The 25003-nt window shown below is 36.7% G+C and overlaps 1 protein-coding gene across 2 annotated transcripts in view; it reads left to right on the forward strand.

Annotated features, from left to right (window-relative positions):
• ZBTB46 (zinc finger and BTB domain containing 46) overlaps positions 1-25003 on the forward strand; it is a 135130-nt gene that overhangs the window by 105551 nt on the left and 4576 nt on the right. For both annotated transcript variants that reach the window (XM_036751197.1, XM_036751196.1), the window contains exon 3: positions 10027-10311. In XM_036751197.1, the coding sequence (XP_036607092.1) occupies positions 10027-10311 (285 nt within the window). The remainder of the gene's footprint in view (positions 1-10026; positions 10312-25003) is intronic.

The raw sequence follows: 25003 nt of genomic DNA on the forward strand, positions 1-25003 counted from the left end.
AGGATTTTGAAATTTCTGTGTTTAATAATAATAATAATAATAATAGCTTTATATAATATTTTATCATGACAAAGTGCTTTCTCACCTATATTAGCCTTATAACAACCCTGTGAGGAAGTTAGTGGCAGCGTTATTGCTCCCATTTTATAGACAGAAAAAATAAAACTCAGAGAATGTGTCCCCTGCCTAAGGTTATACCTGTAAGTGGTAGAGCCAGAACTTGGGCAAAGTCAACATCCAGGATTTCTCCTTTACCTGTCACCCAGGGGAAAGAGTACTAGGTTTGGAGTCAGCATCTGGGTTTGTGTCTCCGCTCTGCCACCTAATCAACCTCTGAAATCTTTTTTTTTAAATTTTTTTTTTAATTTTTAGTTTACAACACTTGGTTCTACATAATTTTGAGTTCCAGATTTTCTTCCCTCCCTCCCCCCTCCCTCCCCAAGATGGCATGGAATCTCATATAACTATCATGTATAACTTCACATTGAATTAATTTACACACTAGTCAAGTTATGGAGAAGAATTGTGATCAGTGAAATGAATCATGAGAAAGAAGGAACAGGACCAAAAACAAAAAAGCCAACCCCAAAACAAAAACAAAAGAGAGAAAAAGAAAAAAAAGGGGGGAAAAGAGGCTAGCATGAAGTGTGCCTCAATCTGCATTCATACTTCACAGTTCTTTCTCTGGATGTAGATAGCATTCTCCATCATGAGTCCTTTGGAGTTGTCTTTGTACTTGTGTTGCTGAGAAGAGCGAAGTCTGTCAGGGTTGGTCCTCACAAAATCCATATATCTGTGGTTGTGTATAATGTTCTCCTGGCTCTGCTCCGCTCACTCAGCATTATGTCGTGTAGGTTTTTCCATAACCTCTGAAATCTTGATAATTGGTCATATCCTATATCGTCATGTAATCATTGTGAGGTCCTTAATAATGTGGTATTAATGTAGCTTATATTAGTATAGCACTTTAGAGTTATGAATTGGTTTCACATATATCCTCATTTAATCTTCACTCACCATAACCCTATGAGGTGAGGTTGCATAAGCTGATTTATTCCTATCCTTGTGACTCCCACCCCCAACTTGTGACTCCCATCTCCTCCCATATATGTGTCATCTCCTATTAGAATGTAAGCTCCTTGAGCACAAGGACTGTCTCACTTTCAAATTTATATTCCCAGTGCTTAACACAGTGCCTGGCACCGTGCTTATAATAAAGGCTTTAGTAACAAATATTTAATAAAGACTTTTTCATTGTTTTTACAGATGAAGAAGCCATAGGCAAATGATAACATTCATAAATACCATAGTGAATCAGTAATGGAACTAAGATTTGACCCACAATCAGTAAATGAGTAATCATTCATTAAGCTCCTCCTCTTTTACCAGGCTCTAGGCATATAAAGGAGGAAGCAGCATTTGAATTGAACTTTGAATGAGGTACCAGGGATTCCAAAAAGGCAAAGAGGAGAGAGAGCATTCCAGGCAGCCTTTGCAAAGGAGGAGGAAGGTGGAATGCCACGTACAGGGCACATAGGCCAGTTTGGCTAGAGTGTAGATCGTGTGAGGAAGAGTAAATGATGTGTAATCTGCCTAGAAATATAGACTGGAAACAGATCGTGAAGAGTTTTAAATGCCAAGCATAGGAGTTTATATTTTATCCTATAGGCAGTGAAGAACTATTGAAGCTTCTTGATCACAGTATATATTTTGGATTAAGAAGAAAGACACTAGATACAGTAGTCCAGGTGAAAATCGATAAGGATTTGGACTAGGGAGGTTGTGGTATGAGTAGAGAGGAGGGGAACAAAGGAAGAGAATAAACCTTTATTAAGGGCCTACTATGTGCCAGGCACTGTGCAAAAGGCTTTACAAATATTATTTCATTTGATTCTGAAAACAACTTTGTGAGGTAGGTACTATTATTATCCCTATTTTACAGTTGAGTAAGCTGAGGCAGAGAATAACTTGCCCAGGGTTGCACAGCTAGTAGTGTATAAGGCCAGATTTGAACTTGTCTTCTTCACTCCAGGCCCCAGTTAGATACTTATCTGCCTTTAGAGATGTTTTCAGGTAGTATCTACAAGACCTTCCCATTAGACCAGGGAGGGGTCTACTTGCTAACCCATATACTTTTCCATAACTCAGAAATTAATACTTCCTACTCCTGGGACGGTTGACATAAAAAGACATTGACTTTTGTACTTTGAACGAAAGCTTCATGTTAACTTTTCCTTTTGAGTTAGGATTTCATAAGACCAATGTTTGACATCTTGCTTTAAAAAAAAAAAACAAACCAGCCAAAATGTGTTGATATTCTCTGCTCTCAATATTATTGATCCCCTCAAACTAGTTCTAGAAGAGATTGAATCTTGAGATACTTTTCCATGTTCCTCTTTCTTAAAGTTCTTTATTAAAATTATTGCTGGAATTTGGTTCACATGAACAAAAAGGAACTCAAAGAAAAACGTAAATTGAAAGCATTGGGAAATTTGGGCTGCCAGATTTACCAAAATGTTAAGAGAATAGTCAGAGCCAAGGAGCTTTGGCAAGGGATTAAAGATTTTATATGATTTGACTATGACATATTAAATAGAACAATTTGGTTTCCAAGTTAAAAGTTTATATTACTTACATTTATATTACTTAACAGTTATGCTGGGTCTTCCAGTACATCTCAGCTTTACACCTTATTCTCTCTTACTTTCAAAGGTATATTCTTATCCCACACTCTTTGGCCAGTGACTCTGGTCTCCTTGCTGTACCTTAATAAGACACTGCATCTCCTGACTCTAGGCATTTTCACCAGCTGTTCACTATGCCTGGAATTCTCTTCCTCTCATTTCTAGCTTCCTGATTTCCTTCAAGTCCTAGCTAAAATCTCACTTCCAACAAGGACCCTTTTCTGATCCCCCTTAGTACTAGTGCCTACCTTCTGTTTCTTATCTTCAATTTATTCTGTATATACCTTGTTTGTACATCATTACTTGCATGCTGTCTCACTTATTTGATTGTGAGCTCATTGAGAGCAGGGACTGGTGTTTTGTTTTGTTTTTGCCTTTCATTGTACCCTTGGGGCTTAGCACAGTTTCTGGCACATACTAGATGCTTAATAAATGCTTCTTGACAGTTGGATACAGAAATACATTTCATTCAACAGGGGAAAAAAGAGGAAAGGGAGAAGGAGAGTGGGAGAATTAGAGGGACAGTAAATTAAAGGAGGGATTAGTCCTAAGCAAAAAATAAATTTTAAGAATGTACAAAAATATTTATAGCTCTTATTTGAAAAGGTACTCATAAATTGAGGAATAGATGAACAACTTATAGTATATAAATATTATATCAGTTAATCAATATATACTTATTGAATGCCTATTATGTGCCAGGTACTGTGCTAGAAAGAGGCAAAAGACAGTCCCTCCCCTCAAACTTGGGACAAAGTACTCTCTACTCTACAAGCAGTCATACCCTGACGAAAAACTCAAGGGTCAAGTAGTTGGCTGGCAACATGAACAGGCAGCAAAAACAGTCTCAGATTCATACTCAGACTTTGGAATCTTTTTTTGATGATGAAGAAGATCAAAACATACAGTGAGAAGAAGTTAACAAAGTCAAAGAGCCTACATCAAAAGCCTCCAAGAAAAATATGAATTGGTCTCAGGCCATGGAAGATCTCAAAAGGATTTGGAAAAGCAAGTAAGAGAAGTAGAGGAAAAATTGGGAAGAGAAATGAGAGTAATGTGAGAAAACCATGAAAAACAAGTCAATGACTTGCTAAAGGAAACCCAAAAAATACTGAAGAAATTAGCACCTTAAAAAAATAGATTAACTTAAATGGCAAAAGAGCTCCAAAAAGCCAATGAGGAGAAGAATGCCTTGAAAGGCAGAATTAGCCAAATGGAAAAGGAGGTCCAGAAGACCACTGAAGAAAATGCCACCTTAAAAATTAGATTGGAGCAAGTGGAAGCTAGTGACTGTATGAGAAACCAAGATAGTACAAAAAAGAATCAAAGGAATGAAAAAATGGAAGACAATGTGAAATATCTCATTAGAAAAACCATTGACCTGGACAATAGATCCAAGAGAAATAATTTAAAAATTATTGGACTACCTGAAAGCCATGATCAAAAAAAGAGCCTAGATATCATCTTTCAAGAAATTATCAAGGAGAACTGCCCTGATATTCTAGAGCCAGAGGGTAAAATAGAAGTGGAAAGAATCCAACAATTGCCTCCTGAAAAAGATCCCAAAAAGAAAACTCCTAGGAATATTGTTGCCAAATTCCAGAATTCCCAGGTCAAAGAGAAAATACTGCAAGCAGCCAGAAGGAAACAATTTGAGTATTGTGGAAACACAATCAGGATAATAGAAGATCTAGCACCTTCCACATTAAGTGATCGAAGGGCTTGGAATATGATATTCCAGAGGTCAAAGGAGTTAGGATTAAAACCAACAATTACCCACCCAGAAAAACTGATTATAAGGCTCCAAGGCAAAATATGGATTTTCAATAAAATAGAGGACTTTCAAGCTTTCTCAGTGAAAAGACCAGAGCTGAATAGAAAATTTGACTTTCAAATACAAGAATCAAGAGAAGCATGAAAAAGTAAACAAGAAAGAGAAATCATAAGGGACTTACTAAAGTGGAACTCTTTTGTTTACATTCCCACATGGAAAGATGATGTATGTAATTCATGAGACCTCAGTATTAGGGTAGCTGAAGGGAATATACATATATATGTATATATATACATATATATGTATACGTATATGTACACATATATATATATAGACAGAGGGCACAGGGTGAGTTGAATATGAAGGGATGATATCTAAAAAAATAAAATTAAGGGATGAGAGAGGAATATATTGAGAGAGGGAGAAAGGGAGAGATAGAATAGGGTAAATTATCTCACATAAAAGTGGCAAGAGGTGGAGCCAAGATGGCGGCTGGAAAGCAGGGACTTGCATGAGCTCCCCACCACATCCCTCCAAAAACCTATAAAAATGGCTCGGAACAAATTCTAGAACTGCAGAACCCACAAAATAGCAGAGGGAAGCAGGGATCCAGCCCAGGATAGCCTGGATGGTCGATGGATGAGGTCTATCACGCACAGAGCGGAGGGGAGCAGAGCTCAGCGTGGAAGGCAGCAGGACCAACCAGACCAGGAGCCGGGCAGGACAGGCCCTAGCACCCTGAATCAGTGACCTGTGGCAGTTACCAGACTTCTCAACCCAAAACACCAAAGACAACAGAGAAGGTTAGTGGGAAAAGCTGCAGGGGACAGAGTTAGTGGTTCAGCCACTGCCCCAGGGGCAGCAGGGGAGGTGCAGCTACAGAACTACAGCTGCAGTTACTTCTGGCCCCAGGCCCACATGGTGGGAGGAATTAAGTGGCGGATCAGAGCAGGAGTGCAGAGCCTGCTGAAGATTTGTGTCAGGTCCGGGTTGGTGGTTCTTGAGGAAGGAGGAGTGCTGGGGTGGCAGAGCTGGCTGTATAGAAACAGCTCTGAAATCAACAGTGCATCCCCTCAAGCTTGGAACAAAGTACTCTTTGCTCTACAAGCAGTCATACCCCAACGAAAAACTCAAGGGTCAAGTAAGTTGGCTGGGAACATGGCCAGGCAGCGAAAACGCACCCAGATTCAGTCTCAGACTTTGGAATCCTTCTTTGGTGAAAAAGAAGACCAAAACATACAGCCTAAAGAAGTCAACAAAGTGCAAGAGCCTACACCAAAAGCCTCCAAGAAAAACATGAACTGGTCTCAGGCCATGGAAGAGCTCAAAAAGGAGTTGGAAAAGGAAGTTAGAGAAGTAGAGGAAAAATTGGGACGAGAAATGAGAATGATGCAAGAAAACCATGAAAAACAAGTCAATGACTTGCTAAAGGAGACCCAAAAAAATACTGAAAAAAATATTGAAGAAAACAACACTTTAAAAAATAGACTAACTCAAATGGCAAAAGAGCTCCAAAAAGCCAATGAGGAGAAGAATGCCTTGAAAGGCAGAATTAGCCAAATGGAAAAGGAGGTCCAAAAGACCACTGAAGAAAATACTACCTTAAAAATGATATTGGAGCAAGTAGAAGCTAGTGACTTTATGAGAAATCAAGAAATTATAAAACAGAACCAAAGGAATGAAAAAATGGAAGACAATGTGAAATTTCTCATTGGAAAAACCACTGACCTGGAAAATAGATTGAGGAGAGAGAATTTAAAAATTATTGGACTACCTGAAAGCCATGATCAAAAAAAGAGCCAAGATATCATCTTTCAAGGAATTATCAAGGAGAATTGCCCTGATATTCTGGAGCCAGAGGGTAAAATAGAAATTGAAAGAATCCACAGATCGCCTCCTCAAATAGATCCCAAAAAGAAAACTCCTAGGAACATTGTCGCCAAATTCCAGAGCTCCCAGGTCAAGGAGAAAATACTGCAAGCAGCCAGAAAGAATTTGAATATTGTGGAAAAACAATCAGGATAACACAGGATCTGGCAGCTTCCACATTAAGGGACCGAAGAGCTTGGAGTATGATATTCCAGAGGTCATTGGAACTAGAATTAAAGCCAAGAATCACCTACCCAGCAAAACTGATTATAATGCTCCAAGGCAAAATATGGATTTTCAAAAAAATAGAGGACTTTCAAGCTTTCTCAGTGAAAAGACCAGAGCTGAATAGAAAATTTGACTTTCAAACACAACAATCAAGAGAATCATGAAAAGGTAAACAAGAAAGAGAAATCATAAGGGACTTACTAAAGTTGAACTGTTTTGTTTACATTCCTACATAGAAAGATGATGTGTATGATTCATGAGACCTCAACATCATAGTAGCTGAAAGGAATATGTATGTGTATATATGTGTAAACATATATATACATATGTGTGTGTCTATGTGTGTATATATGTAGGTATATATACATACACACACACACACACACATACACACAAAGGGCACAGGGGGAGTTGAATATGAAGGGATGATATCTAAAAAAATAAAATCAATTTAAGGGATAAGAGAGGAATATATTGAGAAAGGGAGAAAGGGAGAGATAGAATGGGGTAAATTATCTCACATAAAAGTGGCAAGAAAAAGTAGTTCTGTAGGAAGGGAAGAGGGGGCAGGTGAGGGGGAATGAGTAAATCTTGCTTTCATCCGATTTGACCTGAGGAGGGAATACTATACATCCTCAATTGGGTATCTTACCATATATATAGTTATATATATATAGTTAGTCTTTCACAACAAGTATTGTGGAAGGGTTTTGCATAATGATAAATGCGTGACCTGTGTTGAATTGCTTGCCTTCTTAGGGAGGGTGGGTGGGGAGGGAAGAGGGGAGAGAATTTGGAATTCAAAGTTTTAAAAGGAGATGTTCAAAAAAAAATTTGGTTTTGCATGCAACTGGGAAATAAGATATACAGGCAAGGGGGCATAGAAATCTACCTTGCCCTACAAGAAAGTAAGGGAGAAGGGATGGCGGGGAGGGGGAGTGGGGTGACAGAAGGGAGGGCTGACTGGGGAAGAGGGCAATCAGAATATATGCCATCTTGGAGTGGGAGGGAAGGTAGAAATGGGGAGAAAATTTGTAATTCAAGATCTTGTGGAAATCAATGCTGAAAACTAAAAATATTAAATAAATAACAATTTAAAAAATGAAACAAGAAAAAAAATGCTTGTTGACTGACTGGTATAGAGAATTTTAGGATAAGGGCACTCCCGCCATCAAAGTGAACACTTTCTATGCACCTTATCATCAGTTACATAGAGCAGGAAGAAGTTATGTGACTTGCTGAGGGTTATACTTCTAGTACATGTCAGAGATTAGATTTGAAGTCAGACCTTCCTGGTTCCTGGTTCCAAGACCAGCTCTTTCTATACTATACCCTGTTACTTGCAGACTCTTTTGTCCAGAAATTAAGTTTACCAAAATTTTCTTGTGCTATCTAAGTAGTTTTATATTTAGAAATAGCAAGCTTTTTAATATGAACAGGATTCTGGTGTAAATAGCTATAGTAGGGTTAAATGAAGTAATATATATAAGCACTTTGAAAATCATAAAGTACTATGTAAATATAAAAAAGTAATAAGTCATGTGAGTTATATTGCATTTCAAAGAACAGAGGTCTTTCTCACTGTTAAAGCTAGAATCTTTTGACATATTTTGCTGAATATCTTGTTGTGGTTAGTGTTATTCTTTGAGTTGGAACAATTGATGCTGGTGGGTAGCATGTAGGAACTTATTTATGCCAAGTGTTAGTTCCGATCTGCTATTATAGACGCAAACTTGAAATAGGAAACCAAATGGAAACTTATTTACACAAAACAATTATCTGTGACATTAAGGTTTAATATCTTTTGAATGATTTAGCATTACAAATAAAAAGGAATTTTTGGGACGTGTATTAGTAGTATAAATAAGACATGAAATAGGGCTTACATTTAATAAAGGTCATAAATTAAAGGAAGGATATAATCTGGAAAACTAACAGCTAAACTTTCTTGCAAGCTTTGGAGAGCTTCCTGTGCATTCTGTCTTGTTCTTGTTGCTCATGATGTTTTCACTTTATTCTCTGTATTCCTTTCTTTCCAGTAGGCATCTCCTCTCATTCTTGGATATCCCCAAAGAAGCAATGTTCCGCACTTTTAATTGTCTGCCATTACTAATTTTTTCTCGTCAGCAGATTCCCTCTATTCTTACTCTCCATTCTTTCTCTCTAAAACTGATTTATACTGAAACTGAAATCCTTCAGACCAGCCTTTTTCCATAAGTTATCCAAATACTTTGACTCATTATTTTTCCTGTCTTCCCTTATCAGTCTTCTTGGTATCACTCTTCTCTGGATACCACTCTTTTTGTAGTATGCAAGAAAGCACTCTCTAGTAAGAATTATTTTCTTTTTTCATATGGACTCCCCTTGCACAAAGTGGTGCTGACCAACGCCATTTTTCATGAACATCATTAATACATTATAACCAAAAGCCTACAGTAAATTTATTAAGCTGGTTGCCCATTTGTAAGAAACTTCCTGTGGAATTAATTGACTCCTATAGTATTGCTTCATTTTAACATCATGTTTTCCTGGAATTAGTTAAGGTTTTAAACAAGATATGCTGATACTTTTTATGGGGGATAGATGCTACCTAGTCTTATTTTCCTTCTAATTTTCACCTAGTATTTGATTTTCTTTGTCTCAGGTACCTCTTGAAGTTGTGTCACCTAATCTAAGGGTTCTTAATCCCGGGATCCATAAACACCTACTGTGTCTGTCAATAGATTTTTAAGGGGTCTGCTATCTTCTATGGGGAAAAAATTACATCATCTTTATTTCAATACAAATTTGTTTCCTTTATAATCCTATGTATTTTATTTTATGCATTTTAAAACTTTATTCTGAGAGGGGGGGAGGAGGTCCACAGTCTTCACCAGAGTGTCAGAGGGGAGCATGACACATAAAAGGTGAAGAACAGGGGATCCTAACCTCGTTGTCTCCCTGGTTCCTGGCAGCCATCTCATTTTCTATCCACAAGTCTTGGCAACCTCTTCATCTTTCATAGATGGAGAAATAGAAGCATAGCAAAGTGTTTCACAGTATTCAAGCCAGAGTCAGGCCCACGTCTGCTCATGGACACCTGCCTCATTCTTTACCCTATTGTTCTAAATGTAGCTTCCTCTCTCATTCGCTGATGCTTTTAGTTTTTGCAGTAGCTTGTAGATGTCTTATGATCTTCAGTCAGCAGGCGAGGAGAGGATGCCACTTATGTCCTACTTTCTGCTATTAAACCAGAAAGCTTGATTTGATTTATTTTAATTCAGATTCTTGGCAATTTAGAATTTTTTGAATGGCTTCAGATATACCTAATAAGATACAATTAAACTGGCTATTAAGTGATGCCCAAACTGTTGTTTGATAGGGCACCCTTACTCTGGCAACAAAGACAGTTGTTTTGGGGCTTCTTAAATTTGTCTTATTTTCCTTATAGTTTTAAAAATCTGTTTTCTAATAGTGTTTTTAATCTCACAGATGCCGACTTGACAGTGACAGAACCCAGCAGCTCTGATAGCCGGGGGGAGAGAGCTGACCTCTATGCAAATGCTGATGAGGCCCTCCTTGGAGGAGAAGCTAGCTACCTGTCTCAGCCCCTCACCCCAGAGAAGGAGGATGCACTGCACCAGGCTACAGCTGTTGCTAATTTACGGGCGGCTCTCATGAGTAAGAACAGCTTGCTGTCTCTCAAAGCAGACATGCTAGGAGATGATAGCTCTCTGCTGTTTGAATACTTGCCCAAAGGCACACATTCATTATCTCGTAAGTTTATATATATTTTTTCCTCTTCTCCTTTGTTTTTGTTTTCAAAAGCTATATTGAAAGTCTAATGGGAGATAAGGCAGTAATTTAAGCCACAGTATGCTGTTTGAGAGTGAACACTCTTGTCTTCCTTCTAAGGTAAAGATTAAGTTGCTAATTGTTCCATATGTTTAGATGTTGGGTTTTTAAAATAATATCACAAGAGAAAGCTTATATGTTGAAAACTTATGGAGAAAACTATATCTTAATTTTTAAAGGAAAGAATTTAGCTGATATTCCACTCACTAATCATTGTGAAGATCATTAGTTATTGTAGACTAATTATTTTGAAATTTAGTAATATTTAAAATACTTCAAACACAGGTTTAAAAGCTCCTGTCAAACTTTATCCAAAATTTGGTTAGACATAAAAATGTAACAAACTACCTTGAAAAACTGTAGCATTTTAGAAAGTTTAGAGAAACTATATTAGATATAATGGAATATAAATTCTAAAAGGTTTTGTGCTCCCTCTGCTGGCTCTCTGTTGCTGCCAAATTGTTCTGATTCTACTACAGTATAAGAGAGAATGATTGAAAAGCAGTTTTTAAAAAGAACTAATGTAGAAGTGCTAAGTATTTATAGCTACTTTTATTTCAACAGAGAATACTGGTTTCAAATGAGTTATATAAGAGATTTTTTTCAGTTGGCTTAACTTAAATGTGTTAAGTTGAATTCTGTATGTACAGAAGAATTAATAAATTACTCTGAGAAATTATGAAAATTAAGGGCAATATTACTTTACTTTATTGAGTAACTGATGCTATAAGGGAATTTATTCTGTGGTTCTTTCTATCTAGTGGTTTGCATATTCTAAAGCAGATATTCTCGTCTTGTAGTCTTTGTTGAGAGAGTCAAGTTAAGACCATTTAGATTATGGTCATTGGACTGTACCACACTTTGTTTTTCAAGACTTCACTCACTTTGGGATAACTAATTCTTTCCTTGTTGTGATGTTCTTAAAGCATTAAATTGGTAGAGTGACACAGCTGCCTCTGACTAAGCTTGTTCGGTCTGAACTTTCTCCAATGTAAGATTTCTCTAAAGGTTTTTTAATGGCATCATGTGTAAAGTAACTTTTAAAAATGGCATTACTCAAAAAAAAAAAAAAAGAAATCATCACTGTCTTGTATGCTTTTTCACATTTGGGTGATGGGTGTTGAGTTGTTACATGGCAAGTGGGGTATGAGAGGCAATCAGGTTTATTATTGTGTCTAATTGTTTATTAGATGGGATAAGAGGACTGATTAAATGTGCGCAGTGCTAAGGAAAGTAAGAGAGCAGAATATGGTATTGTTTTATTTGTAAAGACTGCTTGCATCATCTTAAGTATATCTGATATGCTTACATTTGCTCAGAATATAAGGGGGATGCCTGAAGTCTTGACCATCTCTCTATACTTTAAAAATAAGGATAACTTTCTAATTTTATTTTTGAATAAAATTTTGTGACTTTTATAAATGCTATAGATTTAGTTTTTTCTACCAGAATAATGGAGATTGAAGAAGAGGTTACCAATCATTTTTACCCTGAGGATTCTAATAATGTATCTGGATTTTAAATCTCTCTCCGACTTTGTTTTAAATAAGACTGGAGGATTATTCTTTTGAATTTTTAGTTTGGGGATATTAAAGAAAATGTAGTTCCCTTGAATAAAAAATTGGAAAGGCATCTTGTATATTTTCCTTCCTAGTGTATTTTGTCATTAAGATTTCTGCAGTGTTATTATTAGTGTTTGGATTTTAAAGGATTCTGGATATTAGCAGTGATCAAAAAGATAGATGGAAAAGTATTCTAAGCATATGGAATCCTTAAAAAGGTAGAAACTAAAGAATCTTACAAGTAAGCATAAGCAAAAACTTCTTAACTGAAATGGAATGGGCTGCCTCAGATAATGGTGGCTTCCCTCGCACTGGAGGTCTACATACAAAGAGTTATCATAGAGGAGACCCCTATACAAGCATGGTTTGGACTAGATAACTTCTGAAGCCCTTTCAACACTAAGATCCTATGAATTGGAGAGCATTTGGGGATTTTATCTTTGTTTGGCCAGTGGAGAAGATGAGACATATTGGAGAATGACAGGGAGGTTAAACAGTATGAGATAATTTCCTGAAATGAAATCAAATGACCTTGATCACTAGAGATTTCTCTAGTTAATCCCACCAAACAGATTACTTTTCCACTTAGCAAAAATCATTTTTTTCTTCAGTGTTATTTATCTACAAATTTTTAATGACATTTGATTTAAGAACCTAGTGGTATTTGGTTTAAGACCATAATTTACATTATTGTCTTTTTATTTGTATGTTTTAAATGTTCTTAAGCCTTTCATATATGCATTTTTTTCCATTTTCCTCAATAGGTCTTAAGTTTCTTAAGAAGTTGTCTTTTATGTGTCCTCCATTGTGTTTAGTGCAGGGTCTTGCAGATAGTGTGCATTCAAAAAATACTGATTAATCTGCCTTCATCCTTTGGAAAGCTGGAATGTGTATATAGATTTATTTTATTTGACTGACTAAATTAAAGCATAAGGATCCCTAAAAGTTTGAAACTTAGAATGTATTTTTCCATAGTACGATGTTATAACTAGCAATTAGATTCTCAGACTAACCTGTGAAAATCTAATTAGCCCATAATGTAATCTTTGATACTAAGAGTATTGTCCTAAATTTTGGGTCTGTAGGTCAGAGAACTTGTTTTAGCATAGAAGGAAAAAGAAAAAGAGGTTTTCTTTTTAAAATTTATTTAATTTTAACATTTTCTAATTTTGAGTTCCAAATTCTCTTCCACCTCTCCTCCACCCACTGAGAAGGCAAGCAATTTATCAGTTATACATGTAAAATCATGTAAAACATATTTTCATATTAGCCATATCATAAAAAAGTAAGAAAAATAAAGAGAGAAAATTATACTTCAATTTGCACTCAGAGTTCATCCATTGTCACTCTAGAGGTTGATACCATTTTCTTCATGAATCCTTCAGAATTGTCTTAGATCACTGTATTGATCAGAGTAGCTAAGTCTTTCCCAATTGATCATCATTACTATATTGTTATTGCTGTGTACAATGATATATCCTGGTTCTGTTCACTTCACTTTGCATCAATTCATATAGGTCTTTCCATGGTTTTCTAAAACCATTCCCCTCTTCATTTCTTATAGCACAATAATATTCCATCACAATCACATGCCACAACTTGTTTTGGCATTCCCCGGTTGAGGGACATCTCCTTAATTTCCAGTTCTTTGCCACCACAAAAAGAGTTGCTATAGATAAATGAATGAATGAATAGATAAATAAACAAATAACCTTTTCCTTTTCCTTTGATTTCTTTGGGATACAGACCTCGTGGTGGTATTTCTGGGTCAAAGGGAATACACAGTTTTCTAGCCCTGTGCGTGTAGTTCCAAATTGTTCTCTAGAGTGGTTAGACCAGTTCACAACTCCACCAACATTTCATTAGTGTTTTTCCTCATCCATTTTTACCTCATCCCCTCCAGGATTTGTCATTTCTGATAGGTCTGAAGTGGTACCTAGAGTTGCTTTAATTTGTATTTCTCTAATCAGTAGTGTTTTAGAGCATTTTTAATATGACTATAGATAACTTTGATTTCTTCTTCTGAAAACTGCCTGTTCATATCCTTTGACCATTTATTACTTGGAGAATGGTTCTTATTTTTATAATTTGACTCAGTTCCCTATATCTTTGAGAAATCAGGCCTTTAGCAGAGAAGTTTGATGTAAAATTTTTGATATTGCTTTGGTACCTTTTAGCAAAATGTAGTTTCCCTGATTATCTGAAAAAGTGATTTTCTTTACTTTTTTTGATTTGGGGAGGTCCTAGATAAAATTTGTCTTTGGCTCAGCTCACCAACCTTTTTGTACACCCCAATTCTTTCACCTAGTGCCCTCTTTCCTTGATACACAGTGCCCTCATCTTGCTTGCAGTACCTGCTAACACCTATTTTATCCTCCAGAGTTCATCATCCTCCAAAATTTTTAGGTTTCTTCTCCCCCAAAATTTTCCAATCTCTCTAATAACTAATTTCACATACGTATCTTGAAGAAAGAAGTCTGATAAAATTATTATACATGTATAAATGACTAATAGCCCTATAACTTTACAGAGTTATTTGCATTTTCCAAGGAAATGAATATTAACCCAGAAGAATACTTAATTAATAGGATTTCATGGAATCTAACAAAATGAAATAAAAAACATTCCAGCAATATACTGAGTGAAACAGTAGGGGAGCCACACAAATATGCAGTACAGTTCTGCCTGAGTTTACCTTTATGATCAGTCCCTTTAGGTTCTTTTTATAATTTCTTCTCATTCTTTACTTCTGTACTTCTTATACTCTATTTCTAAAAATCCAAGTTTTTTCTTCATAACAGTTCTCAGAAGTGTGTGCATGTGTGTGTGAGAGAGAGAAAGGGAGTGTAAAGGCCATTTATTGTATTAAAATAAATTTATTATTTATAGTTTATTTGTAAATCAGGGACTACTGCCTATAATAATTTATAAGATTTGGGGGGAAACATTCTTGTTAAACTTATCCTTTGAAAATACACTTCCCCAAATCATCTTAAATAAAGAGGGTATAATCAAATTTAAAAAGTAGAGTTATAGAGCAAGGGAATTAGTTGCCTTTTTTTCAGAAAGCACTGATAACGCAGAAATAATTTCAGGGATTTTTATGTAGTTTTCTACAAAGCAAACTGTAATAAACTAACAGAGTTTTTATACATCTTTTAGCTTTCATTTAAATAGCCCTTGACCTGTCATTTCTTCCTTCTTTCCTTCATTTTTTTTCATAGTTCCCCAGAATCTCAGCATTGGAAGGGATCTAAGAAAGGCCATGGAGTCCACCCCATATCTGAACAGGAATGAGTTGCTTCTGCATCCATAACAAGTTGTTATCCAACCTTTGCTTGATGACTTTAGTGAGGAGGTCACTCCCTCCCTAGGCAACCCATTCTACTTTGGGATAGCCCTAGTTGTTAGGACATTTTTATTTACATAGAATGAAAATATTCCTTTCTATAACTTGTACTCATTGCTCTTGATTCTACCCTCTGGAGCTAAATTGGACGAGTCTTCTCTTTCTTCTGTGTGACAGTTCTTCAAATACTTTAAGACAACTGTCTCCCCTGAATCTTCAATTCTTCACGTTAAACATCCCTCAGTTCTCATCTCACATGGTTTCAAGTTGCCCACCTTGTTTGTTCTTCCTTTGAACATAATATAGGTTTTTTATGTCCTTCTGAAAATTTGGCTTCCAGAAATGAAAAAAGAAAATAGAATTCCATAATGGGTCTAGAGCAGGGCTGTCCAACCTTAGGTTTTTATTGAAACAATAGACAATATTTTTTGACTTGCCATTTTAGTGACAGCTCTGTGGTAGCTCAGCTTCATTTACTAAAGCATTTATGTAAATTCCTATGCTTGTAGTCAGGCCGCATAAATCGCACTGCAAGCTCATTTTGGACAGTCTTGGTCTAGAGTACAGATGTACTTATCCTTGTTCTGAATACCATGTTTCAATCAATGTAGCCTGAGATAAAATTGGAGGTGTTTTTGGTTTGATTTGGCTTTTGGCTATTGTACTTCTAATGCACATTAAGTTTATAGTCCTTCCAAACTTTTAGATTAATTTGGTATTTATATGACTAGCAACAGTAACAAGTTAGTTGTTTTCCTCATCTGGTATTTGTGCAACTGATTCTTTCAACCCATATTATCACTTTATTTACATATCTCTGTTTACTACAAGAGGCCAGACTGTGGCTGCTTGATAGTGATGACCTTGTTGAGAAAAGAGGAAGTAAAGGAAAAAAAATTTTTCTTGGAAATAATAGAAAATTTGAAAGAAAAACTCTTTAATTGTGCTATGTAGCTTTTAGATCTACTTTACCTAGCAGCATCAGTGTTATAAGATATACAATATGTTAGACTAACAGTTGTATATCTTAGCCTTTTTTTCTAATGGATTTTAAGCCTGGGAGAACAGAACTTGGTGAGCTACAATTAAAACTTATTACTAGATTATTTCATTTCATCTTTCTCTTCATACCTATCCAAGATGCATTGGAAATGAAGGTTAAAAAGAGAAAACACAAAGCTCTCTGTGCCCTCTGAATCAGAACCAAAGCTCTGGCTCTGCATAGACCAGGATCAGTCTGGAAAGTGTTTCACAAACCACTTCTTGGATTGTGTCACCACTGAGAGTCTTCTCTGAGAACATTGGAATTTGACTCATTTTATTCCCTTCCAGAGGATTCATCCTAGGAACATAAAAATATAGCTTGTGTCTAGGTTCATATGGGAAAAATCAAAGGGCTCTCAGTTTCTTTGCAAGCACTCCAGTTAACAATATATTGAATATAGAACAGCCTTTATTTAACATAACTTTTTACAAAACTTGTACAAAAATGAGAATGGCCTTATACCCAAGTCCATAACCAGTCAAGACAATTTTCCCTCCCTCTCTGTTAGACCTTCCGTTTTCCCTACGAAAGCACTCTGATTGACCCTCCCCCCACCAAAATAAAAGAGGGCAGGCACTTGGGGTTGCCAAAAAGTCAATCCCTCCCCTACTTCCACCAGTGAGTCCCACTTACACCAGAGATCTAGCACTATACTCATTCTTAGGCTCTCTCATTAGAGAAAATAACTGAGGATCACTAGAGAATCAAGCCCTTTTCCCCAATGTGTACGGGTCACATAACTCATAGTAGAAGAGGAAGGCAAGATTTTGGATTGCTACTCCTCAGCCCCAGCTCCTACTTAGTCCTAGATCCTCCCTCCACCCCCTCTACTTATTCCAACAACTTGGGATTGTCTACATGAAGCTTGTTTCAGAATTCTTCCACTTTTCTAGAACTTCCCTATTGTTCTGAAGCTGCTTTTGGCCACTGCCATCCCTGTGGTTCTGTGATTCCTGAGAAGGTCTTCACAGATACACAGGCTTCCTTCTAGGGAACGAGGACTTAGTTTTTGAATCCCTTCTCATTTCTCTTAGAGTCTGAGTTCAGGGCTATCCAAAATGCGGCCAGCATTTTGCGGTGCAGTACGATTTATGCAGCCTGCCTACAAGCATAGAAATTTACATAAATGCTTTAGTAAACGAAGCCAAGCTACCGCAGAGCTCTCACTAAAATGGCAAATCAAAATATATTGTCTATTGTTTCAATAAAAACCCAAGGTTGGGCAGCCCTGGTCTAAGTCCAAGGATATGTCTCAGATGTATGACTACAACTCAACCAATAATGTTCAAATGAGACATTATCAAAAGCCTCATCTCAAATATAGTTTTGTTAACCTTTCACCAGGCAGCTCCTGGACATATTCTACATGGGAAAAAAAAACCCAAAACCCTAATCTTTATTTCTAGAGTGTTTGGAAATGTTTTCAAGAGAGGCTAGAGTAGAATGATAATAAAAGGTAGTACTTGATATTAAATTAATAAAAAAATGGGAGGGCATAACTTTTACTTTCAGCATATAAAGACATTATTGATTATAAATTATCATTATGAGGGGTGGAGCCAAGATGGCAGCTAGAAAGCAGGGACTTGCTTAAGCTCTCCCCCAGGTCCCTCCAAACACCTGTAAAAAATGTCTCTGAACAAATTCAAGAGCTGAAGAACCCACTAGATAGCAAAGGGAAGCAGGGCTCCAGCCCAGGACAGCCTGGATGGTCTCTGGGAAGGGTCTATCACACAGAGCTGGGAGCAGAGCAAAAGCCATCATGGGCCACATCAGGACCAACCAGACCAGGAGGTGGGTGGAACAGGTGGTAGGTCCCTGAATCATTGAGCTGTGGCAGTTACCAGACTTCTCAACCCACAAACACCAAAGACAACAGAAAAGGTTAGTGGAAAAACTGCTAGATCAAAGTGAGAGGAGTTCGCAGTGGGCCCCAGCCCCAGGGGCGCAGAAGTGGTGCAGCTCTGGGCCTACTTCCAGAGCTCCAGCTATGGTTGCTTCTGGCCCCAAGCCCACCTGGTGGGAGGAATTAAGTGGTGGATCAGAGCAGGAGTGCAGAGCCTGCTTGAATCTGGGTCATGGTCCAGGTTGGCAGTTCTTGGGGGAGGAAGAGTGCTGGCGTGGCAGAGTTTGCTGTGTAGAAGGAGCTCTGAAAACAGCAGCGCAGCCCCTCAAGCTTGGGACAAAGTACTCTCTACTCTACAAGCAGTCATACCCTGACGAAAAACTCAAGGGTCAAGTAGTTGGCTGGCAACATGAACAGGCAGCAAAAACAGTCTCAGATTCACACTCAGACTTTGGAATCTTTTTTTGGTGATGAAGAAGATCAAAACATACAGCCGAAAGAAGTTAACAAAGTCAAAGAGCCTACATCAAAAGCCTCCAAGAAAAATATGAATTGGTCTCAGGCCATGGAAGAGCTCAAGAGGATTTGGAAAAGCAAGTAAGAGAAGTAGAGGAAAAGTTGGGAAGAAAAATGAGAGTGATGCAGGAAAATCATGAAAAACAAGTCAATGACTTGCTAAAGGAGACCCAAAAAATACTGAAGAAAATAACACCTTAAAAAATAGACTAACTTAAATGGCAAAAGAGCTCCAAAGAGTCAATGAGGAGAAGAATGCCTTGAAAGGCAGAATTATCCAAATGGAAAAGGAGGTCCAAAAGACCACTGAAGAAAATACTACCTTAAAAATGAGACTGGAGCAAGTAGAAGCTAGTGACTTTATGAGAAATCAAGAAATTATAAAACAAAACCAAAGGAATGAAAAAATGGAAGACAATGTGAAATATCTCATTGGAAAAACCATTGACCTGGACAATAGATCCAAGAGAAATAATTTAAAAATTATTGGACTACCTGAAAGCCATGATCAAAAAAAGAGCCTAGATATCATCTTTCAAGAAATTATCAAGGAGAACTGCCCTGATATTCTAGAGCCAGAGGGTAAAATAGAAATGGAAAGAATCCAACAATCACCTCCTGAAAAAGATCCCAAAAAGAAAACTCTTAGGAATATTGTTGCCAAACTCCAGAATTCCCAGGTCAAAGAGAAAATACTGCAAGCAGCCATAAAGAAACAATTTGAGTATTGTGAAAACACAATCAAGATAACACAAGATCTAGCACCTTCCACATTAAGTGATCGAAGGGCTTGGAATATGATATTCCAGAGGTCAAAGGAGTTAGGATTAAAACTAAGAATCACCTACCCAGTAAAACTGAGTATAGTGCTCCAAGACAAAATATGGATTTTCAATAAAATAGAGGACTTTCAAGCTTTCTCAGTGAAAAGACCAGAGCTGAATAGAAAATTTGACTTTCAAAAACAAGAATCGAGAGAAGCATTAAAAGGTAAACAAGAAAGAGAATTCATAAGGGACTTACTAAAGTGGAACTGTTTTGTTTACATTCCTACATGCAAAGATGATGTGTGTAATATGTGAGACCTTTCTCAGTATTAGGGTAGTTGAAGGGAATATACATACAGATATACAGATAGATAGATAAATAGATACAATATGTGTGTGTGTGTGCATGTGTGTATGTGTGTGTGTGTGTGTGTGTATATATATATACACACACACACAGAGGGAGGGCGGGCACAGGGTGAGTTGAATATGAAGGGATGATATCTAAAAAAATAAAAGAAAATTAAGGATGAGAGAGGAATGTATTGAGAGAGGGAGAAAGGGAAAGATAGAGTGGGGTAAATTATCTCACATAAAAGTGGCAATAAAAAACAGTTCATTGGAAGGGAAGAGGGGCAGGTGAAGGGGAATGAGTGAATCTTGCTCTCATTGGATTTGAATTGAGGAGGGAATAACATACACACTCAATTGGATATCTTTCCCCACATGAGAGTAGGGGGAAGGGGATAAAAAGGGGGGACCATAGAAGGGAGGGCAGATGGGGGAAGAAGTAATCAAAAGCATGCACTTTTGAAAAGGGCTAGGGTCAAGGGAGAAAATTGAATAAAGGGGGACAGGATAGGATGGAGGGAAATATAGTTAGTCTTTCACAACATGACTATTTATGGGGGTGTTTTGCATAATGATAAATGTGTGGCTTATGTTGAATTGCTTGCCTTCTTAGAGAGAGTGGGTGGGGAGGGAAGAGAGGAGAGAATTTGGAACTCAAAGTTTTAAAAGCAGATGCTCAAAAAAAAGTTGTTTTTGCATGCAACTGGGAAATAATATATACAGGCAAGGGGGCATAGAAATCTACCTTGCCCTACAAGAAAGTAAAGGGAAAAGGAATGGGGGGGAGGGGAGTGGGGTGACAGAAGGGGCGGGCTGACTGGGGAACAGGGTAATCAGAACATATGCCATCTTGGGGTGGGGGAGAGGGTAGAAAGGGGGAGAAAATTTGTAACTCAAAATCTTGTGTAAATCAACGCTGAAAACTAAAAAATATTAAATAATAAAGTATGGAATTAAAAAAATAAATTATCATTATCAATTAAAATAACATTGAGTTTGAGCTTGAAAATGTAGCAGCTTCTTGGAGCCATAGATGAGAGTTGAGCACCAGGTGGACAGAAAAGGTAGATGAGCAGCCCTGAAAAGGGCTTAGCAAACCCTCAAACTAGAGATGCTCCCTGAACACCCATACACCCCAAATTTTTATGTGTATAGTTATTGGCTTTCCACTAATGTTTTCATTCAGACTCTTTGTTTAGGGAAAAGGCAAACAACAAAATACCATGAGATAATTAGATGTGGAATAAGTATAATATAAACTGGTTCATATCAGTAAGACATTCAGCTTTAGTTCCAGGTCTAACATTCATTCACTGGGATCTTGGGCAAGTCACTTCACCTTCTACACTTTAATTTCCTCATCTTAAAAAAAAAAATAAGAGCTTGAGATAATCTCTAAAGTCCCTTGTAGCACCAAAGTTCTGTGATTATTATTTTTTTAAAAATTTCCTCCCACTAACCCCCTTACTTCAGTGGAGCATTTTTTTTAACTTGAAAAAACAAATCTTTTGGTACATAACAACATAGTCTTGTAAAACAAATTCCCATGTTAGTGATGTCAGAAAATGTATGTCTCTTTCTACATTTTAAGTTAATCACCCCTCTGTTGTGAGGTGAATGGTACGTTTCGTTTTCATTCTTTTGGATTCATTTTATCCGTGCATTGATCAGAGATCTAAAATCTTTCAAAGTTGCTTTTCTCTATATTTATGTTACCATATAAATTGTTCTTCTATTTCTGTTCACCTCACTACTTCATCATTTCATGAAAGTCTTCCCACTTTTCTCCAAAATTGTCCGTTTCATCATTTCTTGTGGCGTAATAAGAATCCATTAGATTCTTTTGCCACGATATGTTTAGCCATTCCCCAATAGGAAGCTATACCCTAAATCTCCAATTTTTGGTTACCATGAAAAGAGCTAGTGTAAGTATTTCTGTCCATAGATTCCTCTCCTCTTTCTTTGATATCCTTGGGGATATAGGCTTGGTAGGGGTATCCTGGGTCTAAGGGTTTATGCACAGTTTGGTAACCCTAGTTCCAAATTGATTTCTAAACTGAGATTCTGATTCTAATAAAATTCATTAACTCATTTTTATTCATTTGATTTATCGACATGTCTTGATGGTCCTATTTTTATAACTTGAGTTCTCCATTTATTTTCTGAAAAGGATTTTCCTAATACTTTCAATGAGTTTTAACACTTGGCAGTCTGTTTTGCAAGGTAAACTATGAGCAATAAAATTTAATTTCAAAGTAGTCTAAGCACATATCAGATAGTTTGCATGATATGTCAGTCCCCTTTGTCTCATGTGTATGTATACCTGTAAGAGAAGGATTTTTAGAATTTGACAGTGAAATTGTTTTTTTTTTTTGGGGGGTGGTGGTGGTGCTTAATCGCATTTTCCAAAGTATGACATCAAGCAGGGTTCTAGTTTTTATGGTTGCTTTTATGGTTGAACTGCCAGAAGCCTTTTCTTTGGTGTATTCAGAATACAGCACTGTTCTTTGATTCTTGGCTCATCTGAGTTTGGTTCTTGCTGTTTATAAACTTTGTCATCTTAGCTATTAGTGCAGATTACATGTTAGCAGTTTCATTGAAGTATACTGTGAAAAAGCATCATGAGAATTTTTCTCATTCAGACTTAACATTAAATATTTTGCTTCTAGAGGCTTTCTATGGATAGAAGCAATGGTAATTTAAAGTTGGAAAGATTTTAAGTAAACCTACTTTCCTTAGATTATTGAATTTTAATATATATTTTCATATGTAGGATTAGCATGGAATTTCAGGTAGAGGTCCACTCTTGGAATCAAGAAGGACCTTTAAGTCTTGCCTCTAACACAGACTGTGTAATCTTGGGAAAATCACTTTACCTCTCTGTGATCCCAGGCAGCTCTTTAAGACTTTAAGTTAATTTTGGAACTCAAAATCTCATAAAACTGAATGTTGAAAACTAAAAAAAAAAAAGACTTAAAGTTGAAAAACTTCTGGGACCTCCTTAAGTTACTGAAAATTGAAAGTAAAATTCTGGGTTTCTTCTTCTAGAAAATACACTGATTTGTTTAAAATCCTGCCCCATCACCAGAAGAGTTTTAGTTTTTGTGCCTTCTGCCTTATTATTTGGTGGGGGAAGGTAGTTTGTTTTACACATAATACCTCATAATACCTCTTGCTCTAGAGATCAAGAAAAAAATTGTTTTTAGTTTGGTACCTATTAAGCTGCTGATTTGCACTGATGACAGGGGTTTTCTCACCAAGAATTCCCTTCTCTAAAATCACAGTTCCAGATAGAAAAAAAGAAACTTTCACATTTTGGGGGGTGGGAGGAGGGTTGTGTCCTTTAAAGCATTTCAGTATTGCATTGTACTTTAATGAAAACTTCCTGAAGAATTGTATATTACAACAATGCCTAGAAGGTTCTACACTATAATATATCAAAGAAAAAAACTGTTCAGTCCTATTGAATACTATTATTTTACATCTCAAAATTTGAGTATTTTCAATCCTGGTGTTTGGCATTGATGATTCAGTAATAGAATTGTCACCTACCACAAGGGAGGATTCATTAAAATCGTAACCCACAAAACAGCATTCCTTGTAGCAGCTTTTGGGCTGGAAGGAACCTTAGAAGTAATTCAGCCCATCTCCCTCATTTTACATATAAGGAAAGTGATGCCAAAGAGGTGGAATGATTTACCCAAGTTTTAAGTAGCAAAGCCAGGATTTTAAAAAACTGAGTGCTGTCATTCTAAATTCAGAGCTTTTCCTGTTTCTCCATTCTGCCACACTCATTAACACAGTGCCAATGAGACTGAAGTATCAGGTTCAAATCCCATAAAGAGTGGTTCCATTTGCTTTCTTCTATGTCCAAAGCCTGACTAGTTATTTTTTTAAAAGTGTGCTATTGATCACCTGGAGAAGAGTGTGGCTGTCTTAAAACAAAGGTATTTTCACCACTATAAAAGCAACACTATAAAACCAACACATGTGGGATCGTGATGGGTCAGGAATGTTATCTTCATGTACTAAAAGCACATTATTATATCTACATTTTTGTAGTTTGGCTTTATACAATATTTGGTTTCACAGATACTAAGAATTAACATCCCTATTGAGTACAATAATGTCAGAAGAGTTCAAGTTTAGGAACTCAGTGCTCCTTGGGCACTTTTGTATTTGATAAGATACTCCATGGCATTTGTGGAAAGTTATTACAAATTAGTTGGTTGGAAGAACATAGTTCAGATTGTTAATCAGTAAGATAGATTATTAGTAAGGGAGATTATGAAAATCTCTCCAGAATGTCGTTAAAAAATGGAATACTTGTCTGTGGTCTAGGGTGAGTTGAATATATTATTCTGATTCAAACCATGAAAATGCCTGACGAATTCAATTCTGAGTCTGAATAAGAAACATCTTAACTTTTGCTGTAGAAATTTATACATTTGTATGTTTGTGTGTGTGTGTGTGTATAAATTCTTTCCTCTACAGAGCTTTCCTGAAACTGCTTTTTAAAAAAGTCATAGACAAATTTACATTTCTTTAATAATACCAGAAACGATGAATTAATAGTGAAAGATCCTGCCTGCAGAATTAACTTATACATTCTCTATGATAACTATAAATGTAGAACTTGGTTCTCTATATTCCTGTTGTTTGACATTGTCTACTTTGAAAATGCCCGTTAATGTCCTTCTACTCCCCTAACCTTTATGCCTTCCCTTCCCTAGTGTTTACTTGGCAGTAATGTGATTTGTAGTCTTACAAAGTTTGTTAGTATGGACAGCATTTGACACATGGTTGTGTTTCTCCTTGTTATCATCATTACTATCATCAAGGATTAGGCACATTTGGCTTCCCATTGATATTTTTAACAGACCACTAAAGATATGGAATATAGGGAAGAAGACACAACCACTAACCTTAATGCTTGACTGGTATTGGGTTAATACAATCAAGGCACATATAGCATTTTTCTTCTTGTCAGAATTCCCGAGCCCTAATGATTTTATAGAGAGAGACAGAGAAACACTGTGGGAGTTGGGGGGGGTGGAGTGGGGGAAAGGGATTGTATTATTGTAGCATAAACAGTGTCAATCTATGCCAGCTTTGTAAGATGAGGCTTTAAATATTTTAATTTAGATAACAGTAAAGTATGTGACTAATGTCACTGAT

Source organism: Trichosurus vulpecula, chromosome 3, assembly GCF_011100635.1.
Source record: "Trichosurus vulpecula isolate mTriVul1 chromosome 3, mTriVul1.pri, whole genome shotgun sequence".
Lineage (NCBI taxonomy): Eukaryota > Metazoa > Chordata > Mammalia > Diprotodontia > Phalangeridae > Trichosurus > Trichosurus vulpecula.